At 35.9% G+C, this 23,402-nt stretch overlaps 1 protein-coding gene across 1 annotated transcript in view; it reads right to left on the minus strand.

The window, feature by feature from the left end:
* Window positions 1-3,730: 3,730 nt before the first annotated feature.
* Window positions 3,731-23,402, minus strand: part of tsc22d2 (TSC22 domain family 2) — a 30,988-nt gene continuing 11,316 nt past the window's right edge. The window contains exons 2-3 of the mRNA XM_058760436.1: window positions 7,177-7,228; window positions 3,731-6,184 (exon numbers count right to left, since the gene is read on the minus strand). Coding sequence (XP_058616419.1) covers window positions 5,912-6,184; window positions 7,177-7,228 — 325 coding nt within the window. The 3' untranslated portion in view covers window positions 3,731-5,911. The remainder of the gene's footprint in view (window positions 6,185-7,176; window positions 7,229-23,402) is intronic.

Raw genomic sequence — 23,402 nt, forward strand, 5'->3', positions numbered from 1 at the left:
CCAGCCACGACAACACCATAATAGAACGATATAGAATAGAATAGAATAGAATAGAATAGAATAGAATAGAATATATACTTTTTGTAGTACAAATACATTTTTAGAAAGAATAAGGAATGTAAGTAATTAAATATTTATTTTGTAATTTGATGGAATTTAGAGCTAATTGACAGAAATGACCAGAAGATGGCAGCAGTGAACCACAAGTCCTGATTAATGCTAAAAAAAAAAAAAAAAAAAAAAAGATCAAGATTATTTAATGAGATATTTAATTAATAACTTTATTGAACACGTTTTTGTATTCACAAGTATTTTGTTTCCACTCAGTTCATTTGGCATGTAGCGGAAACTCCTGATCTAGTAAGACATAGCTGTCCTCAACAATACTTATAATATAACTCTTTTTTTTTTTTTTACTAAAAAATTCAATTATCTGTTTCAATGACTCATAACCTTCAAAAATTGTTTTATGTAACTCAATGACGAACTTTGCACTATTTATGAGCTGAATAATGCACTGTTATATTGTGTAGATCCGCTTTACAGTTGAGTTGAGTTCGCTTCATAATGATGAACTTTGCAGCATTCACACTATCGAACCGACTTGAGCGGAATAATGCACTGTTGTCTTACTAGAGCTGCTGAAATTTTATTTTTAATCAAATGCAAAAAAATTAATAAATCGTGCCTAATGTGCGAGCGCAACGGAGTGGAGGGCGGTTCAGAAAAAAATCGGCATGTTTATTTTTAATAAACATTGATTATAGCGTGTATATGGAAATTAAAAATAATAATAATGGTAGGTAGCCTACTGTAGGCCTATATATAACAGCATGAATATGAGTTTACATGGTGAAGAAAGTGCACTCTGCTAACAGGCTACAAGTAAACTGAACATTCAGTCTAGTAGCCTATGATTGTCATATTTGGGCCTAAAACCCAGGGGGGTCGTTTATCATTGCATGATTTAGAAACACCCAGCACTTTGAAAACACGCAAGAAACGCCCACTTATTTTGCTCTGCAGAGACTTCAAACTCCATACTTCGCATCGTACCTGCCGATTTTATTCTGAACACTTTCTGCAGCTTCCATGCGTCCATGTTTACGTAGAAAATAATGGAGCGGGTCATTCTACAGAAACGTCCACTTTTCTGTCCCTAGACTTTACAGACATATTACAATTGAAATACACATTAGGGTTACAATTTTTTTATATTTTAAAATGAAACAATATGTTATTTGAACAATTACACCTTCCTGAGCATCAATGTGGCATTATTATTATTATTTTTATTTTTATTAATTATATATAATTCCAGGTACCACAGAACTGCTCGTCCCCACAGCCGTGTACAGCAGGAAAGTGCTTTATTTTGAGGTCAAAAACAGGATTTTCTACCATTTAAAATATAAATGTCTATTCATAACTATCAAATATATGATGTAAATGGCATAATAAAACAAAATGCCAAAAAATATTATAAAATATGTAATGAAAATAGTGGTCCCCTGGAGTTGTGTCACTGGTGTTACCGCTTGAAAGTCTTTTATTTTGAAATAAAAATCACACTGATGATCACCTGACTTCCTCCTTCCTATTTTCTAAACATCTATGAAAAAAGGCCCATGTTTAGTCCACTGTTTCTTTTCAGTTATGATAAATTTTCTCATTTATATCATGATTTCATATGAAGCTTTTAGTTGATGTCACTGGTGTGACCTATTAATTGTTAGGGAAATGTAAAAAATGTATATCAGGCCTAATGTATGTCACTGGTGTTACTGTCACTGGTGTTACCTTCCTTATGGATAACACCAGTGACGATCAGTGTATCAGGTCTAATGTATGTCACTGGTGTTACTGTCACTGGTGTTACCTTCCTTATGGATAACACCAGTGACGATCAGTGTATCAGGTCTAATGTATGTCACTGGTGTTACTGTCACTGGTGTTACCTTCCTTATGGATAACACCAGTGACGATCAGTGTATCAGGTCTAATGTATGTCACTGGTGTTACTGTCACTGGTGTTACCTTCCTTATGGATAACACCAGTGACGATCAGTGTATCAGGTCTAATGTATGTCACTGGTGTTACTGTCACTGGTGTTACCTTCCTTATGGATAACACCAGTGACGATCAGTATATCAGGTCTAATGTATGTCACTGGTGTTACTGTCACTGGTGTTACCTTCCTATGGATAACACCAGTGACGATCAGTATATCAGGTCTAATGTATGTCACTGGTGTTACTGTCACTGGTGTTACCTTCCTATGGATAACACCAGTGACGATCAGTGTATCAGGTCTAATGTATGTCACTGGTGTTACTGTCACTGGTGTTACCTTCCTTATGGATAACACCAGTGACGATCAGTATATCAGGTCTAATGTATGTCACTGGTGTTACTGTCACTGGTGTTACCTTCCTTATGGATAACACCAGTGACGATCAGTGTATCAGGTCTAATGTATGTCACTGGTGTTACTGTCACTGGTGTTACCTTCCTTATGGATAACACCAGTGACGATCAGTATATCAGGTCTAATGTATGTCACTGGTGTTACTGTCACTGGTGTTACCTTCCTTATGGATAACACCAGTGACGATCAGTATATCAGGTCTAATGTATGTCACTGGTGTTACTGTCACTGGTGTTACCTTCCTTATGGATAACACCAGTGACGATCAGTGTATCAGGTCTAATGTATGTCACTGGTGTTACTGTGCTGTGTTACTGAGTTACTGTACTGTTTTTGTCTGTCACATTAAATAAATAAAACATAATCTCCTTATTTCTTGCATTTTCATTATTTTTCTGTAACTCTGACTACATGTGCTGAAAATTGTTTTTTAGAAATAATATTTCATAAAAACTTTTAATATTGCTAAAGAAGGCAACACCAGTGACAAAAAATGATACATGTGGTCTTGAAATAATTGCACAAAAAAGCACAAAAAAAAAAATTAAGCTGTCATTTATATGCATTCATAAAGTTAAAAGGTAATCTAATAATGTGGTCTAAGTTTAAATGTTAAAAAAAAAAAAAAAAAAAATTTAAGACATCTTGCCATACCAAAAGTGGACGTTTCTGTAGAATGACCCACTGGTGCAATGCAAACATTTTTTTTTTTGCATTTACAAACTTGAGTTGCAGTGGTAGTGTAATACAAAAATAAAAATAAAAAATGCAATGCCTAGAAATTGCGCTTTTTAAACTTTTAACTTCACTGTAAAAAGTGAAAGTTGACTTAACTTAAAAAAAAACCTGTTGCCTTAAAATGATTAAGTACATAATAATTAAAAAAAAAAAAAAAGTTAAGTGAACTTGACAATTCAATTAACTTATTTTTTTAATTATCATTTACTTAAAAATTTTAAGGCAACGGGTTTCCTCAATTTTTTAAGTTAAGTCAACTTATCAGTTTTTACAGTGTTGAGAGCAATGTTTTTAAAAGTTTTAGAACGCTGTGTCTGCAAATGACGTCAAACGCGTTCTGTGGTTTCGCTCTGAAAGCGTAGCTATAAGATGGAGGCAGTGGAATGGAGGGAAAATGCAATGCCTCGACATGCGTTCTTTTAAAGTTTAACTTATTTTAAAGCTGCTTTGTGCGCGAGATGCTGCAAAGGGACATGTGGACAAGCGTTCATCTAGCACGTTTACATGGAAAACAAAAGTAGCACAGTGAAATGGAAAAATGGTTCACACCAAGAATCATAACTATATTAGCGTTCACAGCAAAACATAATGTTCTGTTTATTATAAGCATGCACTACAGTTTTGTCGTCTGCATTTTTAAAGGTGCAGTAAGCATTTTTGAGAAACACTTTTGAAAGTGGATCGGACTGAGCGCCAAAACACACTTGTAGCCAATCACCAGTAAGGGGGCGTGTTGACACGCGATGGGGGAGGTGCTTGTGTTGCACAGAATGTTTGTGAATTTGGGGGCGGGGCTATCAAAATAGGGGCGTGGACATTTTGGATTGGCCGTGTTTGTCTCTCAGGCACATTTAAATGCTCGTGCTCTTTAAATTTGGGTGGATTCTGATCGGCTGTCAATGGTTTTATTGTTAAACAGCTACAACATGTGATTCCAGTTATATTACTCTGTGTCATTATACTTATTGTGGTGTGGATTGTTAAATTAAACTATCTTTATCGTTATAGTTATCATCCTTGGTCTGTATACATTTTAATTAACCTTTAAGTCTATGGTATGTCCATATTGAATTATCTAAGTGTATGTGAAACTCATCTTTAAAAAGTTAGCAATTCATGTCCATTAATGTTTGTTGTGCGAGTTATGCACAAGAAAACAGCAATTTAAAATGGTTTAGTTCTCAATGGAACAGTAATTTATTTCTGACAGAAAACTAAACTTTTCAAAAACAGCACATTACAAGGGTATTTTTTTTAAAGATATTCTCAAAGGCTCAGTGATCAAGTACAATACATTTTGCTTGTATACTACATTTCCTTCAACAAAAAAAGAAAAACAAGCAAACCTAAGAAGTTCAGACCGATGTACAGTGATTGTACAATATTTCTGTTTGGCTCAAACTGGGCAAAAAAAAAAAACAGATCGCTGCGTCCATAGCACAAGAGGCACAAAAGACATTAAAAACAGAGGACATGCCCTATACATAAACGACATCTGTGAACACTTTTTCAGCTTTGATTTCATTACGATGATTATTTTATCGTTCCTTGAAGGTTATCAGTGTAAACTACACCTGGAAATATAAATCGGCATTTATTTTTGTACATTTTCTGCAATGTAATAAACATTTGTTTGTACGTCAAGTCTTACAACACCATGCAAATGAAAACAGATGACTCATTTTTATTTTTTTTTGTTAACATAACTGGGTTTTTTCCTCCAAAAATCACCCTTCACCGTCCATAATCAAATATCGTTCACAGACTGCTTAAATTATGATGAATAAGAAAAAAAAAAACATGAGGTAAGAAAATAGTCTGATAGATCATGCAGCACATGCTAATCAGAAACAAAAAGGAGACAAAGTTACAAAAAAAAAAAAAAAAAAGCGCGAGTGAACAAACAAACAAGAAAATGTGCGTTAAAAAAAACAAATGCACACAGCTTTTCTTCTTTGGTTACAAATACATTGTACGAACTAATTCACAGCTTCTTCCCCCATCCCGAATTGAAAAACCAGAGTTTAAGTACTTAGGGAAAGTATAGCGAGTATACTTAATAAAATCCGAAAGAAAAATACTTGATAACTGCTGCTCACCTGTACAACTGGCTATACTTTACAATCTATACACATGTACATTCAACCCCGAACCAACTCAACTATACAGGACTGTATCAGAAATGTTGTTGAATCACTTTTAGTGTTGGAACTGTGCCATGGGGACATTATTGCCTTGTTAAACAAGTATCTTACATTTCAGAAACCAAAAGAACGTTTCTTTTATATATATATATATATATATATATATATATATATATATAATTAGATCTCTGTTACATTGCTCATTTACATTATGAAAATAGCAGCCCTCTAATAAATATATGCAAACAGAAAAACTAAACAGACGAAAGGACTCATGCTGTAGGCTCTCCCAAGCTTTCCACGGTAGTTGCTCTCCGTTTCCAGATCTAAATCGCTGTTTAGCTTCCTGCTAAATCTCAACTTTTCTACTGAACTCTTTCGCATTCGCCAGCAGCCCATTCCCACAGAAATCTACCGCACCCATAATGGAGCCAAATTTGCTTCTCCCAAAATGATTGTCTAATACAGAGAAAGCCAAGCAGCACGTATAACGAAGCATGGCTCTCCGCAAGTGGCAAACACGACTGGAAACCAAAATCTCCTTTGCAGATTGGATGTTTTTTTTTTGTTTTTTTATGCAAGTCTAGTGAATCCAGGTCTTCACGCTGTGGACACGTTGGGCTGCGGGGGCAAGGCCACGAGTTTGCTTCCCTCCTGCAGGATGGCGTTGACCGCCGTCTGTTGGGGCGAAGTGCTGCCGAGGTTGTTGAGCTGAGAGGTGAGCTGGGTCAGCTGCTCAGTGTTGGCCAGAGATTTTAATACTGCGTTTTCTCTCTCCAGAAGTGAGTTCCTCTCATAGAGCTCCTTGATCTGCTCCTTCATGACCTCCACTTCCTCGCGCACGGCGTACATTAAATGGCTTTTCACAAGATCCTGAGGAGAAGAGCACAGCGATGGTCAATGGAATGTTTCAGATGCATGTTCTTAGATTTTGTGTGTGTGTGTGTGTGTGTGTCATGCCAGATTCTGTGGCTATTTTTATGACAAGAAAAATTTTTTGTAAATTACATCAGATCTATTTTTGCTTAAAACTCTAAAATTACATATGGTTTCATTTACCAGCACTTGTGTAATATAACAAGTTTTAGGGATAAAGTGTCTTCTACTCCTTGAATAGAAGAACTTTTTCTCCAATCAATGGGATTTATTACATTGAGTCTGTTCATGATAAATGCAAGTTATTATAAATGTACTCTTGATATTTGTTCTAGTTTCATATGGATTTGAAAAACTTGTCAAGAAAAGTTTCAATTTAATGACTCCAAAATGCCTTGTGGTATAACAATCAAGTAAAAAAAAAAAAAAAAAAAAGTCAAAAATAAATAGATAAAAAGTAAAAAGTTGTACACATCCTAATCATTTTCAAAAGGCAGAAAGTATTGTTTACAAATATCATGAATTATTAATTGCTCCATATTAACTTTAATTACCTTGTCATAAAAGGTCAAATTATTTGACATTTATTGAACTTCAAAGTTTTTTTTTTCCTTTTTCTGTTAAAAACCGACAACTCCATTTTTAACAATTTTCAAAAATCATGTTTTTTCATTGTCAATTCCATTTAATCTCAATCAAACTTCAGTTGGGTTATTTTGATTAAGTAAAAAAAAAAATATATAGCTAACTAACAATAACACATGATAACATAAGAAACATTTAAAAACAAGTTATATATATATATATATATATATATATATATATATATATATATAAATATAAAGAGAGTTTATTTGCAAAAACAGATAAACACACACACACCTCTTTCCTTTATGCCCCAAATAAAATATCAAAGTTATTTTTAATTCACTGATAAATGCATTAACATTTAAGAAACAAACAAACAAAAAAACAATTAAAATACTCACCATAGCTTGCTCTATTTTGTTATCAATGGCCACAACACTGGCGCCAGAGGCACTGCAAAAAGAAAACAAAGACGGTTTAAAAAAAATACAACAAAGAGAGATAATTACATTGTTATCTCTTCTAAGGAATATTTCTGTCAAGTTCCGTCAGGCTCGTTACATCACATCTGTTAAATCACACTTCCAACTAACTACCTGCCAACTATGCGTGCACAATAATTAAGAATGGTAAATGTAGACGACATTTCCTTGTTGAGCTTATCAGCACGCATCATAGAAAATCATACACGTGTTGAGTGCTGCGAGATAAGATAGAAATCAGGCATGCACATACTCCATCCACATCCAAAACAACCTGTCAACGTTATATCCCATTACGCATAAGGAAATATATCCAGAATTTGTGCAAAAACAATTAAGTTATGAAGGTCTAACTATTGCAAAATACAAACATTTACAACAAAACTGCCAACAGACAGAACTAAAGACCGAAAAACCGAAGAAAGACAGAAGGTGGGGGGGGGAAAGACGTTCTTCAACCCTGTTACTGTCCGTTCACACAGAACGCGTTCTTACTGGGAACGCGCGTCGGGTCGCGTTCTGCGCTATGAACGCTGCGTTTTTATGAGCAGCTAAAAACAGTAAATCTTTTTTAAACGCCCCTCGAGTCTCTCGAGTTCAGTTTTACTCCTCTGCGTTCCGTCATTGGGTTGCGCAATAACGCTCCGTTATTAAAACAATCGAGGCTTTAACGTAAACTGATAATAAATAATTACGCTTCGCTTAATAAACACTTCGCATGCTGAAGAGTTTCAGTATAAACAACCTTGAACGGCAAGTTTTTAGATGCATTCATATTAACGAACTGAAACACTACGTGACATACATGTCCTTAAGCTTAAACAAACGAACATTCACAAATCTAACATAATAACATCACACAACAAACCCACATTTAACGCAAACGTTTTTGCAACAAAGATACATAACTAATAAAACTAAGCGTCTTTTCAGAAAAGCCACTCAAAGCAATGAATGCACTCAAGAGTTCATCTCAGGAAAATAATAAAAGCATCGCGTTTCAATCCTGTTATAAAGTTATAACGTTTACCTGCATCGTGCTCTGCATGATAATATCCTCCCAGAATATGTAGGAGAGGATCCAGGAGAGTACGGCAGGCAATAACTCATTTTGCAGCGCATGTTGGTAATCGTTTAGTCTCAGACACAGAAGCGTGTTAGTAGTAAAGGCGCTCCTCAGGATTTAAGGAGTGTGTGCTCTCTCAGGAGGCGTGGCTTATGAGCTGTGCTCTCCCAGGAGGCGTGGCCTCGAGTGCCGTCACCCGAGAGGCGGAGCCAAGCATCAGCAAGCCTCTCTATGCTACTCGTGTTTCCTCGTCTGGGATTGGGAGTTGTCTTATTAAAGTTTATATTGCACATTAAATCATACAGACGACTTTTTAACGCATTCAAAGCAAACATTTTAGGAAAGAGTCTTGGAAAATACATTATTTGAGTGATTTCTGAAGGCTCGTGTGACACTACATTTTAAGAAATATTCAAATAGAAAACAGTTATTTTAAATTGTGATAATATCTCACAGTATAACTATATTTCTGAACAAACAAATGCAGCCTTGGTAAGCAGAAGAGACTTCTTGAATAAATCAACAGACACATACATAACCCTTAATTATTCCAAACTTTTGACTGGTAGTGTACTATGCTAAATACATATTGTTTACAAATGAAAGGCAGATCTGTTTTGACTAATTATGCAAGTGCTTAACATGCACAAAGCTGAAATCAATTATAAATTGGTTAAAAGTGAACAAAAAGCATTCCTTGAATTTTAAAATCTTTATATTAGAACGAGTCCCTAAACGAATACAAAAATGAATTAAAAAATAAATAAAATAAAATTAATTATGTAGTGCATTCAAGGACGACGACCGCAAAGAAGTCACCAGCCTCCAATTTAATTTTGGGTACTCAGTGGTCACAAAAACAAGCTTAAGACTTTTTTTTTTTTTTTTTCTTTTTCTGGGATACATGTGCTTTCTAGATCTTATTCTCGGTCATCCAGATTGTGAACTGAACTGAACTGCAGGCACGTCAAACATACGTGTACATGCAAACCGACACATGCCGCCACAGATCATAGGTGTCTCCCAAACCACATTAAGTGTCCTTAAATTTCACAACCTGTGCAACTAACGCATTTCTTCAGGCGCTAAACAAAATCTGAAAAGAAAAAGTGCTGCCAAAAATCAACAGATGTATCCTAGACTACAAGAATCTTCCATTAACTGGTTGGCGATCAGATGCATTCATGTGTAAAACATTATTTCATGAATGTATTAGCATTAAAAAGCAGTCACTTCTCTCAGGAGTCTCTTAAAGGAGTGCACTTCTCTGCACTCCTCTCAGGAGTGTCTTAAATTAGACTGAGTGAAAAAGGTGTGAAAGCTGCAATCAATCCCAAAAGGATCAAGTCGTCTCTAGTGTCCACTAGGCATGGGACGATAACCGGTTTCAAGGTATTCCGCGGTTTGGAAAATTCACGGTTTCAAAACCACTAAAATTTTCTGTTATACCGTTCCTGCGGTATGCGCAGTTTTTTTACGTGTCGTCAAAGATGGAAAGTGCCGGACTCTCTCAGTTGTGAGCAGTGAAGAGCGTAACGAGTCACACGACTCCTCCCCCTCCGGACAGCGGTCAGTGAGAGTCACCTGTGTGTGGGATGATGGCCGCATGAGGTGAATCCCTGGAACTTTTTCCCCCGTCGAAAAAGGCGAAGTCTGCCGTATGGGAATTTCTCGGGTAACGTTGATGTTCCGTACAGATGCCGTTTTGGCGCCGATCGCTAAATAAATACTTCCAGGTCGTGCACAAACGATATATCTGTGTCGTCTTCATTTCTCCCTCTTTCACCCTCAATCAAGACAGAGACCCATTCACCGGTTGTTTGAGTGTTGAAATAAATACTATACCTAATTAACTAGCTAACGTCAACTAGTTTCCTCCCTCACATTACTTCACAGAGCGGGGAATAGCAGACTAAAGTACTACGTTTCTGCGATTTGGTACAATAAATTTAGCTGGTATCACGTCTATAATTTTAAGCCTCCTGCCATTGTTTACATCTGTTCAAAATCACGTCATTTAAAAAAGAAACAAACTGCTGGCTCGGGTGTCTTTGCCACTGTTTGAGTATTATACGGAGAGAGACCGTGTGTGTGTGTGTGTGAGACACAATCGCGCACGCTCCTGATGTGTATGTGCACACATCTTTGTACCTCACCGCTCATAACTTGGACTGAAAGATGAATGTGTAGAAAGTGAGCATATCTCCAAAAACCTTGTTGAGCTGCAGGTTTAATGACTGCATTTTTTATTTTTTACAGAAATTGTTTTGATTTATGTTTTTGATTATTGAGCTGTAGATTTAGGTTAAGTGACTGAATTTTCAATTTTTTTCATTTAGAAGGATTTTTTTTAATTTTTTTTACAGAAAATAATTTATGTATGTTCTGATTATTGTTGAGCTGCAGGTTTAGGCTCACTTAAGTGACTGCACGTAATTTAATTAACAAGAATTCAATTATTTATATTAATTATTTAGCCTGACATGTTTACCATTCCTAAATGTTCTATATGTTTCTTAAAAATAAAATGTATTGTGTACAGTGGAAAAAACGTTGTTGTTTTTTACCCAGACATTTAAAAATAACATATTTTAGAGCTATAATCGCAATACCATGATACCGTGAAACCGTGATATTTTTTTTATCTAAGGTTATCATACCGTCAGAATCTCATACCGGCCCATGCCTAGTGTCCACTGCATCTGCCCTAAACTGGTGTCAACACCTGCTTGTGTTGTCAAGTAGTTGCATAGGAATAGTGCATGTTAGTCTATATATACACCAACTGACTGCTGAATTCAAACCTGTTTACCTAAATATGACCTTTAGGAAACCCATTTCCACAGGATCCAAAATTCGAGGAAACTATTTAAAAATAGTTAAAATCAAAGTCAAATCTTGATTGAAATTCACTGATATCCCGCTAACTCTTGGCAGAAAAGTTAGTTCCTTAACTTGGAAATAAGATTCTTATCCTTCAATAAAGTGAATATCAACAAGAGTGTGCCATGGAAAAATAAAAAATATGTGACCCTGGACCACAAAACCAGTAATAAGCGTAAATTTTTTGCAATTGATTTATACATCATCTGAAAGCTGAATAAATAAGGTTTGTTAGGATAGGACGATATTCGGCTGAGATACGACTATTTGAAAGTCTGGAATCTGGAAGTGCAAAAAAAACAATCAAAATATTGAGAAAATCGTCTTTAAAGTTGTCAAAATGAAGTCCTTAGCAGTGCATATTACTAATCAAAAATAAGGTTTATATAGATTTACGGTAGGAAATTTACTAAATATCTTCATGGAACATGATCTTTACTTTTGATGAGTTTTGGCATAAAAGAAAAATCGATAATTTTGACTCGTACAGTGTATTGTTGGCTATTGCTACAAATATACCCGTGCTACATATGAATGAATACATAAATGCAACTTTAAATAGTCACTACACTTGCAAAGCAGGTGTAATTTTCAAAGTTAAAGAAACAACCTGTATCGTGGTTTTTTTCTTTTTTTTAAAAGAGTTAGTTCGCACATTTTTGTTAAATCAAAATGCTGAATTCATTAAACAGTCATTTACTGGAGGTTTAGTATTGATGAGCTTATGAATGAATCATATAGTTCTTGCAAGTTTTGTTGATATCAGTTATCATGACAAAATCTTATTACCCCTTTCTCAGCAACCTAATTAACATGGTTTATGCATATGACGTCAAATCTATCTGCATGTTGCATCGTGACTAACAAAGCACACACACTTGAGTTCCAGTCTATTCCAACTGAAACTTCCTCCTTGCAGTAGAAATGCCCACAAAGAGGGAAACTCAGTTCCTAAGAAAAGAGCCTGGTATTAGTCAAATTGATAGACGTGCAGAGGAACACGTACAGAAACTTATTTTGAACTCTCAGGGTATTTAGGCTATATCTGAAAACGTGATATTTCCATCTTAAGTGCAAACAAGTTTTTAAAATTTTGTCCACATGATTAAGTTGGTTGGTGTTTTAACGCCATATGCCTTGGCCATTTTCATGGCGAGTAACGCGGTGAAACACTATAAAACTGCAAAATTGAAAAACCTTTGGATAACAACTCTAAAATGCATTCATTGCTGTCTGTTCTCACAAGTTCTCTTTGCTGTGTGATAAAATGATAAATGAAGAGATACTGGACTCTGTCACTTTAAACATACATGATTGACTTTCCTGTATTTATTTATTTATTTTTGGCTTTTTTGGCTTTATTATTATAGGACAGATCTGAGCTGGCAGGAAGCAAAGTGGGAGAGAGATAGGGGGGTGGGATCTGGAAAGGTCCTCGAGTCAGGATTCGAACTCGGGACACCCGTAGCGCAACGGTGCTGTATGTCAGCGTACTGCCCACAAGGCTATCAGCGGCGACAAGAGGCAGTGAATTTAACTCAAAAATGGATCTGATTTGCTAACTAGAGCAACTGAGTCACCAAAAGATTTGACTCAAAACAATGATTTGTTCACCAATCGGGACCTATCTACTTATCTCATGAACATGCCAAAGAACAAACCAAGAATTCATTCAGTAGCGCGGAAATGTACTATCAACACTGTTGTTTATTTAACCAAAAACTTAATTCGAAAATAAAATGTATTCAGATTCATTCAAACGTGCATTAAATAATGAAGACAAAAGCACTGCTGAACTGATCCATTTCAGCAATTAAAATAACATTTGTTTGTATTTTGCTTTTGTTTGAATTTTGACATTTGTTTGAATTTGAAAGCCTTTGTTTCATACAAGTAACAATGCACAAAGCTTACTGCGATTATTTAATGGTAATTAAATTAATTTAATTATAATTTATAATGCATCAACTGAAAACAGCACAGAATAAAATATCTCAGTTCATCAAAATGAAGATCGTTTTAAAAAAAATCTATATTATCAACTAGCTCTACCTTACACACATCTGACATGTTTAGCTGTTGCAGGCAAAGTTTTCGTCTGAAACCAAAAATTAATTTTCATCCAAATGTTGTTTTCAGCTGCCAAAATGTTGGTGCATCACTACTAAAAACTGAGTAGCGTTTTCAGAATGGCACATCATGCGTGAGATGCTGCAACGGTCAAGCAATTCGATTTAGAGCATGATTACATAAGAAAAAAAGCAGCACAGTGAAATGCAAAAACTTGTTCTGTGAGAACGGGTTTAAAATGTCTTTTTTAGAGGGTATCTTGCCTCAGATGCCCAGTAAATAATGTAAAGTTCATGCAGTTCCTTCAGCTCTAAATCAGAGTCATGAGTGATTCATCCTCAACACCCATTTGTTGTAAACAAGTCCAGAGTCTTGAGAGATGCTGTTAATTGATTCGTTGAGCTGTTGCATAATGTTTTTGGTCCGCACACAGCTGGCCTAGAATCAATGACCTCCTACCACTGGTGGGAGTCATGTGGGCCCCTGTGATTCATGCGGATCACCCGGTGATACCACCTTCGTCCACACGCACTCCAACAGGCGCCTCCTGCTGTTTAGCAGAGTGCATGCTGTACCTTAGTCAAAAGGCCTATTTAAATTCGCAAGCATTCATTGTTTTACAGAGAAAATGAGAATGGAAATGCTGATGAGTCTCAGTCTACACTTTGAAAACACTTTAATGAATCAATCTAATATTGAATAATTTTCCAACAACCCCCACACTTAGCCAGTCAACACTGCAAATGGCAAAAGTCAAGTGGTAAATGTCCAGTGTCAAAATGCTACTTAATTACAAGAACATGAAACCCATAGGAGGGGCTCTTAAGTAATTTTTTCCGGTCAAACCAACTTCTAAAAACACTGATTTGACTTTGGTCCTAAAGCTAGTCATCTATATTGAGACATCTAAAATGATATGACAATATCTTAAGTAAAATCATTCAAAACATTCATCCAAGTTGAATTAAAGTGAGCTATTTGCAGATATTTGCAGTATGCATTCTTAATTTTCACTACTTACAGGTTAAAGTCTATTTGTAGATGTAACCACAAAATTGAACTTTAAGTGTCGGAAAAGCAGATTGTGAACTACTGTGAACTAGCTGGCCTAGAATCAATGACAATCTTTGCTAGTTCACAATCTTTGCTCTGCTGCTTTCTTCATTCTAAATTCTAATCCAAAACAAAGGAATCCATTACACAACCCCTATTTGAACTCTGATTTCTAAGGGCTTAACATTGTGCTTGATTTAGCCAGTCAGTGCAGTTTTCTAGAACATTTATGAAGAAAAAAAAGTTAACCAAACTCAATTAATCATGAAAGCCAGCTGATTTGGTAATCTGAATTTGTGAGGACATCTTTACAAAAACAAGCAGGCTTGCTCAATAAATACTGTCCTTTACTCATATTGTTCCAGTCAAGCATGACTTTTTCTATGTATGCTTATTGGAAATACATGACTCTATCTCCCTTTCTGAAAAACCCAAAAACGTACCTATACGTACAAATCGCTGCATTTTCCAACTGAAATAAACACTAGAGGCAGTAAAACTTTTAGCGACTTTTATTCATTTCCACACAAAGTATGATTTGCAGGTCCAGAGTTTTGATTAAGAAAGCCTAACTTTCACACAATTCCTTACACAATATTATATTTTGACTTCAAATTAATTTTCACATGCTACGAAATTTGAAAACTGATTAGCGTCACATATACAGCTTCATATGTATGGGTCTTCAAATGCGGTAGGTTCGCTCGGTAGCTCACCCGATACGCCGTTGCACTTGTTTGTGAAGCACTCTGGTACGAATCCAGTGAAACTACGGTTCAACAAAACAGCTCAAACTAACCTATAAGGAAGTTAAAATAGCAGGGTTGCATCAGCGCATGCGTTTTCTATATCACTTTTGCTTCCGTTAACACTATTGTAAGTTTAGGGTTGGGTTTGGTGTAGCCCGGGGGAGCCCAATAGGTCGATCGCGATCTACCAGTCGATCACAAAGGCAATGCTGGTATATTGCACATCATTTATGCTTTAGGTCAATGGTTCTCAATGGTTGGTGGGGGCGCAAGATAACTTAAAACTAAAATATAATAAATTCACAAATTTTATGATTAATATGATAAATACTTCATAAAATATATAGCCTATAAACAGTGGCGGCTGCTGGTCTTTCAAAGAGGGGAAGCTCATTTTCGGCCTACATCATAAAAATTGTCCATTTATTTATACGTAAATTCTCGTATTGCCTAAGTGTCAGGAGCATTTTTTGCTCGCATATCTTGAAATTTCCGAGTTAGCAGCATGTATATTAAAACATAATATTATAAATGATATATTTTATATATTATTATAAAAAATATATATATATAATGATTGATAAGAACCAAGTGCAAAGCCGCGATGGGACTGAGCTCGAATAGCTTCAGCGTCAGCGACTTTTTATAGGACAAAATCGCTGTCAATCAAAAGGAGATACAGACCGTCCAATCATCACGCAGAAGCCCGGAGTCCAGGCCAGCCCACTCCTCCATTCACCCCCAGAGACGCTGAGCGTCCGGGGGCGGGACATAATCGCAGTATTTATCCAATGACCGTCTAGTTTCGAGGCACTGAAAAAAATTGTTCGAAGCAGCCCCATTGCAGTCAATGGACGCTAGGCTTCAACAGGGAAATGCACTGTGACGCTACAGGAATGTATGAGAAGGAAATCGAGTCCGACCTGCTTACAGCTGATTCTGAACGAACTCGTCTTCGAGATGAACATGTTCTAACGCATTTTTAGTCAATAAAATGTTAACACAATAGTACATATTTGACCATTATTTTTTTGACATTATAGGGGAAGCCGAGCTTCCCTTGCAGTCTTAAAGAAATCCCCACTGCCTATAAATAAATATAGATTTCAGAGCAGCTCAAGCTGTTTCTTATCGCATTGCATGAAATACAGGTTTAATACAATTAAATAATGAAATACGTGAAATACAATGACATACAGGAGTCGTAATTTGGTGCAGGCGTGTCTGTAATTATTGATGCGCAAACTAACCGTGTATGTGCGGTTGCGGCGCACTAATCACTATAACATATTTCTGATTGAACACAGTTCAGTATATTCATGTAGTTGTATACAGCGAGTGTTTTATAATGGATGCTCATGTGTTTGTGAGGATCAGTGGTGTTTATGTACATATGGGCATCAGACGCTCCAAACACAGAATGTGTTCTGACAGAAGAACTATTCACTGATGACGTTGAGCCGCATTCAGATCATTGTGTTTTTTTCCACACATTCAGAATGGTTTAATTTTTCATTTGTATTTTGGTGTGTTTAGTGATCCTGAATGTATCCGTATTGCAGGTTGACTTGTGCTTATTTGTTAAAGTGCCCCTATTATGGATTTTTGAAAATTACCTTTCATGCAGCGTGTAACAGCTCTAAGTGAATGAAAACATCCTGCAAAGTTTTAAATCTGAAAGTGCTCCGTGTATAAAGTTATTGTCTCTCAAAAGAAAGAGTCGACTCTGAATCATCGAGTCATTTTTATCTCAAGAGTCATTTTTAAACAAATCCCAAGCAGTTTCATGTTGATGTCAACATGAAACATTAGCATACTGTCCGCCCACTTGTTGTGCGCACAGATCTGGGAAAACTTGATTTTCGCGTTGCCACTATAAGTGCAGCTTTTGGAGTGGTAAAAATAGCGGTTTCCCCAGTAACGGCTGTACACAAAGCAGCACTGCACACAAACGCTGCTTTATCAGGTGTTACAGGCATGATAAAATGGAAATGAAATCGCTAATCTGAAATCACCGCAGATTAGCGTCACTCAAAAGAGGGGTTTGGAAAAATGAATCATTGAGCGAATCGGGAATCGATTGGGAGTCATTGAGCAAATAAGGTAAAAATAAATGCATATTATAAGACAGTGAAAGTGTTTTTTGACCTTGCATGCATGTCCACCTATTGTTGGGGACTCCCAAATCCAAAATATTAACCTTTCATAACCCATAATAGGGGCACTTTAAAATTACTGTATAATAGGGATGGGTGATATGGGCTTAAAAATATATCACAATATTTCGATGACGATAATTGAGGGAATCCTGTTTCTTTAGAGAAAAGCATTATCTTTCCTATTTTTACCAAAAATATGGTGTTTTACCGGTATATTACAAACTATAAGATATCGCTCATCCCTACTGTATAATTGAGTTGTATAGAATATCTGCACTTGACATTTTTGCAAAGTATGTTTGCAAAAAAGAACACAGAATGTTTAAATCTATCTTGAATTTGTTTTGTTTTAAAAAAAATTACATAGAATTGGAAAATAATAACACTATAATATAAAGGTACTAAGAAATGAACATTATTACTTTTTTATTTTAAAATGAAATGAAATTAATGCAATATAAAGATACAACCCAACAAGCTTTTTATTTATTTATTTTATATGTATTTTATTTACGGTATTTATTTATTTTTCACTTGGTAGATCTAAGTGAGTTTCTTATTTGAAAAGTAGATCCCACACAAAAAAGTGTGGGCACCCCTGGTGTAGGGTGTTTGTTATTTTCCAACACAATAGAGCATTAACTTTTTTTGTAAATTCTGAAGCAACATGCAAAAATGCAGGAATACATGCCTGTACCTACATAATAAAAATATGGCCATAGTCAAGAACTGAACATGCATTTTAGCACCATTCAGTGGATATTTCACTTTGAAACTGCTGTGATATTATGTACCTTACTGCACATTTCAATGTTGCAGAAACGTCGCCCTCACTCATTTCCAATGAGCCTAAACTACTTTCTTTTGTGTAATTGAGAAGATGATGTTAGGAAAATGGTCCAAGCTGCTCTTGTCCATACAAAATAAGTAGACAATGACCTGTTAAGTAGAGTTACAGTGAGGGAAAATTTTTCAGTGAATAACTGACTGGTCTACTTTCACTGTGTGGAGAAGAGCAGCTTGGACATTCTGCAAAATATCTCTTTGTGCTCCATCCAAAGATTAGGTTTTTTGAGTGAACCATTCCTACTCAACATATACAAATATAATCTTGGAACATCTACAGCTCATAGATGTAACAGATAGAATCAGTATCTATAACAATAATCCAACAACTGATTCTACAAAAAAGCCAACGCATTTGCACTTAATACAGACCAACAGGATAAAAAAAAAGCCATGCAAATATTCTCAAACTGAAGTATTTCCATGGAAATCTGCCTGTAACTAAAAGCCCTGGAGCCTTTGAATGGAGATAAAAGAGTGGGATAAATAGTCAAATAAGAAGCACAAGTTTCCTTATCTTCACCGATGCCTGTCCCATAAATACTTTCAGAGAGGTTCGGACTATGAATAAGCATTAAACATGCAACTGTCCTAATGATCTATGACAATCATTCTCATGCAAAATTGCTGTTAAATTGTTTTATGGTTCTGAATATAAAATGTTAATTTGAAACTTACTACCGTTCATCACTTCAATTAGATCAAATGATCAAAATCCGCAGGCATTCGATCACAGCACAAGAAATCAGTCTCAAGACTTGCTTACAAATGCATATGGTCACAAAAAAAGGCCCTTTCAGGGCAATGGTTTGATGGCTGTCAAACATTGTTCTTCCGTGGGGACAGGAGCGAACATGTAGCAAATATCAGAAATCTGCTCTTGACATGAATACCTTCCCACCAAAATTATGAGTCATACAGTAATGTCAAATCCTTCTGGCTCACTGTCAGTACAACACTCCCTTTGTTCAAGAACTACCGAATTTGCAATCATAATCAAATGTCAATTTGTGCCTCTGAGGTTTACGTAAACTAGTACTAAATGTACTCATGCAAAACCACATTAAAAACACCTCTCATGGACATTTTGTTCATGTAGAAATAGTTCTACAACTTACAACTTTAATGAGACAACTTAGAAACAAATGTGTAATCACCTCTAAGAATTTTTGCTATGTAGCTATGTTAACTTAAGGCTGGAATACACTTGTTGACTTTAAAGATCACAATAAACTCGCACAGAAACATATGGCTCAGTCCTGGCAGACGTGTGACAAATGAAATGTGTTTTAAAACCACCTCAAAATATCAAAAAATATTAAAATCTGAGGTTATACAGTCATGGCCAAAAATATCGGCACCCTTGGTAAATAAGATCAAAGAAGGCTATGAAAATGAATCTGCATTGTTAATCCTTTTGATCTTTTATTAAAAAAATCGCAAAAATCTAACCTTTCATTGGATAATAAGAATTTGAAATGGGGGGAAATATCATTATAAAATAAATGTTTTTCTCTAATACACATTGGCCACAATTAACGGCACCCTTTTATTCAATCCTTTTTGAAACCTCCATTTGCCAGTTTAACAGCTCTAAATGTTCTCCTATGATGCCTGATGAGGTTAGAGACACCTGACAAGAGATCAGAGACCATTCCTTCATCCAGAATCACTCCAGACCCTTTAGATTCACAGCTCCATGTTGCTGCTTCTTCTCTTCAGTTCACTCATGTTCTACAGGGTTCAGGTCAGAGGACTGGAATGGCCAGCAGAAGCTTGGTTTTGTGCTCAGTGACCCATTTTTGTGTTGTTTTTGAGGTTTGTGTTTGGATTATTGTACGGTTGGAAGATCCAAACATGGACCATTATAAGATTTCTAACAGAGTCAGTCACTTATTGATTTTTTATCTGTTGGTATTTGATAGAATCCATGATGCCATGTGTCTAAACAAGACGTCCAGGACCTCCAGCAGAAATATAGGCCCACAACATCAAAAATACAGCAGTATATTTAATTGTACACATGGGGTACTTTTTATCCCTGTGTTCACCAAACCCATCTTGAGTGTTTGCTGCTAAAAAGCTCATTTTTTAGTTTCATCTGACCATAGAAGCCAGTCCCATTTGAAGTTCCAGTCGTGTCTGATAACTGAATATGCTGGAGTTTGTTTTTGGATGAGCGAGTAGAATTTTTCTTGAAACCCTCCCAAACAACACGTGGTGATGTAGATGCTGTTTTTTTTTTTTTAAAGGTTTTCTGACCCCGAGACTCAACTATTTTCTGTAATTCTCCAGCTGTGGTCCTTGGAGAGTCTTTAGCCACTCAAACTCTCCTTCTCACCGTGCATTAGGACGATATAGACACATGTCCTCTTCCAGGCAGATTCATAACATTTTATGTTGATTGGAAATTCTTAATTATTGCCCTGATGGTGGAAATGGGAATTTTCACTGCTCTAGCTCTTTTCTTAAGGCCACTTCACTAATTTGTGAAGCTCAATTATCTTTTGCTTCACATCAGAAATATATTCTCTGGTTTTTCTCATTGTGATGGATGATTAAGGGAATTTGGACTTTGTTTTCCCTCCTATTTATATTTCTGTGAAACAGGAAGCCATGGCTGAATAATTTCATGTTCATAATCACCCTGGAGTGCTCAAAATTGTGACTATGAATGGGAATATACTTCAGAGATATTTTACTCATAAGAATTTCTAGGGGTGCCATTTATTTCATAATGATATTTCCCACAAAAGTTGTTTGCACTGCGCTCTACCGTCGCTTGATCTTTCGTTTAGGTGTGTTAATCCATTACATCACTTATTATACAAAACCATGATCCGCACTCACATGAAACAGTCTTTTCTTTTAGTTTTATTCTACATTTATCACCAATAGGACAAGGACAGAAACATTTTGGCTCAAAGACCTTCCTCAGTGTGTAAAAAATAAAACGCATTTCATAGGGCTCTAACAATGTTATACTTTTAACAAATAGATGTTACATTGTATAAGTTTCATGATTTTAATTAATTAGGCATGGTTTTTGATTAATAAAATGTCATTTAACCATTACAAAGGAGTCCAGAAAAATTCAAACGAAAAAAAAAAAAATTTATTCAGAAAGTTAAAACAGAAAAAAACGGAATTTGAGGGGGGAAAAAAATGAAGTTGGGAAAAAATACGGTAAAATAGCTTACATAGGGCCCTGAATGAGGTATATTTTTACATTAATGAAAACTTGTTGAGGTGGCAAAACACTTGAGAAAAACTTTCTTCAGCGAGAAGTACTTTTTTTCCCATTATTACCCAAAATAGGGTGGTGTGAGCATTATTTTGTGCTGTCAGTATCATGTAATGTCTGTTTCATTCATACTGTAGAAATGCAGAAACACCACATATGCCTCACAATAATAATATTACTTCTGGCGAAATCCCTAATATAGACAAAGGCTTCCAGCTATCGCTGTACCTGAATAAAAAGAAGACACATCAGATAACAAAAGGTTATTTCAAACACTCGGCTGATGTTATGAAGTGAGTTTGGAGTAAAAATATGTTATTAAATGTGTATTTTGTTGGACAACGGGTTAAATGCTCTCATTACTCTGGTGTGTGTGGCTATCAGAGAGAAGAGCGAGCGAGAAAGCGCAGCTGGTATCGGGTATCGATACTGAGGAATAAAAGAGTACTGAAACAGTTTTAGATATTTCAGTATCCATAAAAACACTAATGTGGATGTACCATCATGCATCCAATAATTGAGTAAACATTTACTGCAGCACACTCTGACCAAGGCATCCATTGACCAATGAAGTAACTCCAGTCTAACTGACCCAAGTCTATCTACACCCTTCAAACACATCTTCTCAGTCAGTGCTTTCTCATGTGTATGAGTGGCCAAAAGTGTCAACAATGGACCCTTTTCACATTTCCAGAGTTCTCAGAAGAAGTAGTCATAGCTGAGTAAACTTCTACTGTGGTGAACAGGAGACTATATTTGTGAAAAAAGAAGAAGAAAAAAAGCACAACCGTGATTCCATGATTTTACAAACGATTTACAATGCTAATAACTGTGTGACTGCATCATCAGCCTGTGAAAAGGGTCCATATGTAAGAGTTATGGATGTCAGACACTCAGACCTGAAACACTTCCACAAATGCCATGCTCACTCCATGCACACTCACGGCTGCCAAGAGTGCAATGTAATACACACACAGTGATCATACCCATCACTGATGGCCTTTGACCTGCCGTTTGGGAAGGCCTGATAGAAAGCCGTGGAGGGATTCCTTGCAGATAAAAGAAAGAAAGAGAGAGAGAAATATGAATAAGGTAATATAATGTCAAAGCTTTGGAAGGAAAGACCAATATAAATCTGCTGTGATGCCTTAAGGGCTTTCAAGACAAAGCTGAATGGCCATTCATATCTAAGAGTGAAATGGCTCGGGGTGTGAAATAGCACTGGCGTCTGAGCCCCAAGCTACAGGCCTGAAGCATTCAGAGTTCGGAGTGAATGTATGCCAAACAGGAAAAGTCAGAACAGCCATTGAGTGTGAGACACGGATCCCCTACACAAATGATCGCATTGATTTACAGCCAAGTTTATACAACTTCACTAAAAGGAGATTAATTCAATTTTCTTTGGTCGATCATGCAACACAGGGAATGTTACAAAGTGACCATTATCCTTTGACCAGCAATGACTAGACTCACATTTTATTTATTTATTTATTTTTTAAATCTGGCTTCACTTCATTTCTGCCGCTGAATATAAAATAAAATGGTTACTGAGAGTTTTTGTATCACAATTCTGATTAGTTTTCCTCAAAGATTTGGATTACTTTATTCAGAATTCCGGGTTTAAATCAGGCAATTCTGATGAAAGAAGTCAGAATTGAGAGTTTATATCTTGCAGTTCTAACTTCATAACACACAAATTTGAGTTTATATCCCACAATTCTGAATTTATAACTCCAAATTGCAAGGTTATATCTCATTATTCCCAGAGAAAAAAGTCAGAATTGCATTATAGAAACTCGCAATTGCGAGACAAAATGTCAGAATTGTGAGAAGTTGCAATTATCCTTGTTTATTTTTTATTCAGTGGCAGAAATGGGCTTCCATAGAATTGCCTTAACCTCTTGTTTCTATAATAAAAAATAAAAAAATCATTAGGCAAATTATAAATCTAAAGCATCTAAAAACAACAAAACTATTCCATATGTTTAAATGTGGTCTTTTGTGAATGTGAATACAATATTGAAAAATTTAACATTTGTAGCTACAAAATAGCTGTCACTAACTCAACAGAGCTG

This window comes from Onychostoma macrolepis, chromosome 22 (genome assembly GCF_012432095.1).
Source record: "Onychostoma macrolepis isolate SWU-2019 chromosome 22, ASM1243209v1, whole genome shotgun sequence".
Classification (NCBI taxonomy): domain Eukaryota; kingdom Metazoa; phylum Chordata; class Actinopteri; order Cypriniformes; family Cyprinidae; genus Onychostoma; species Onychostoma macrolepis.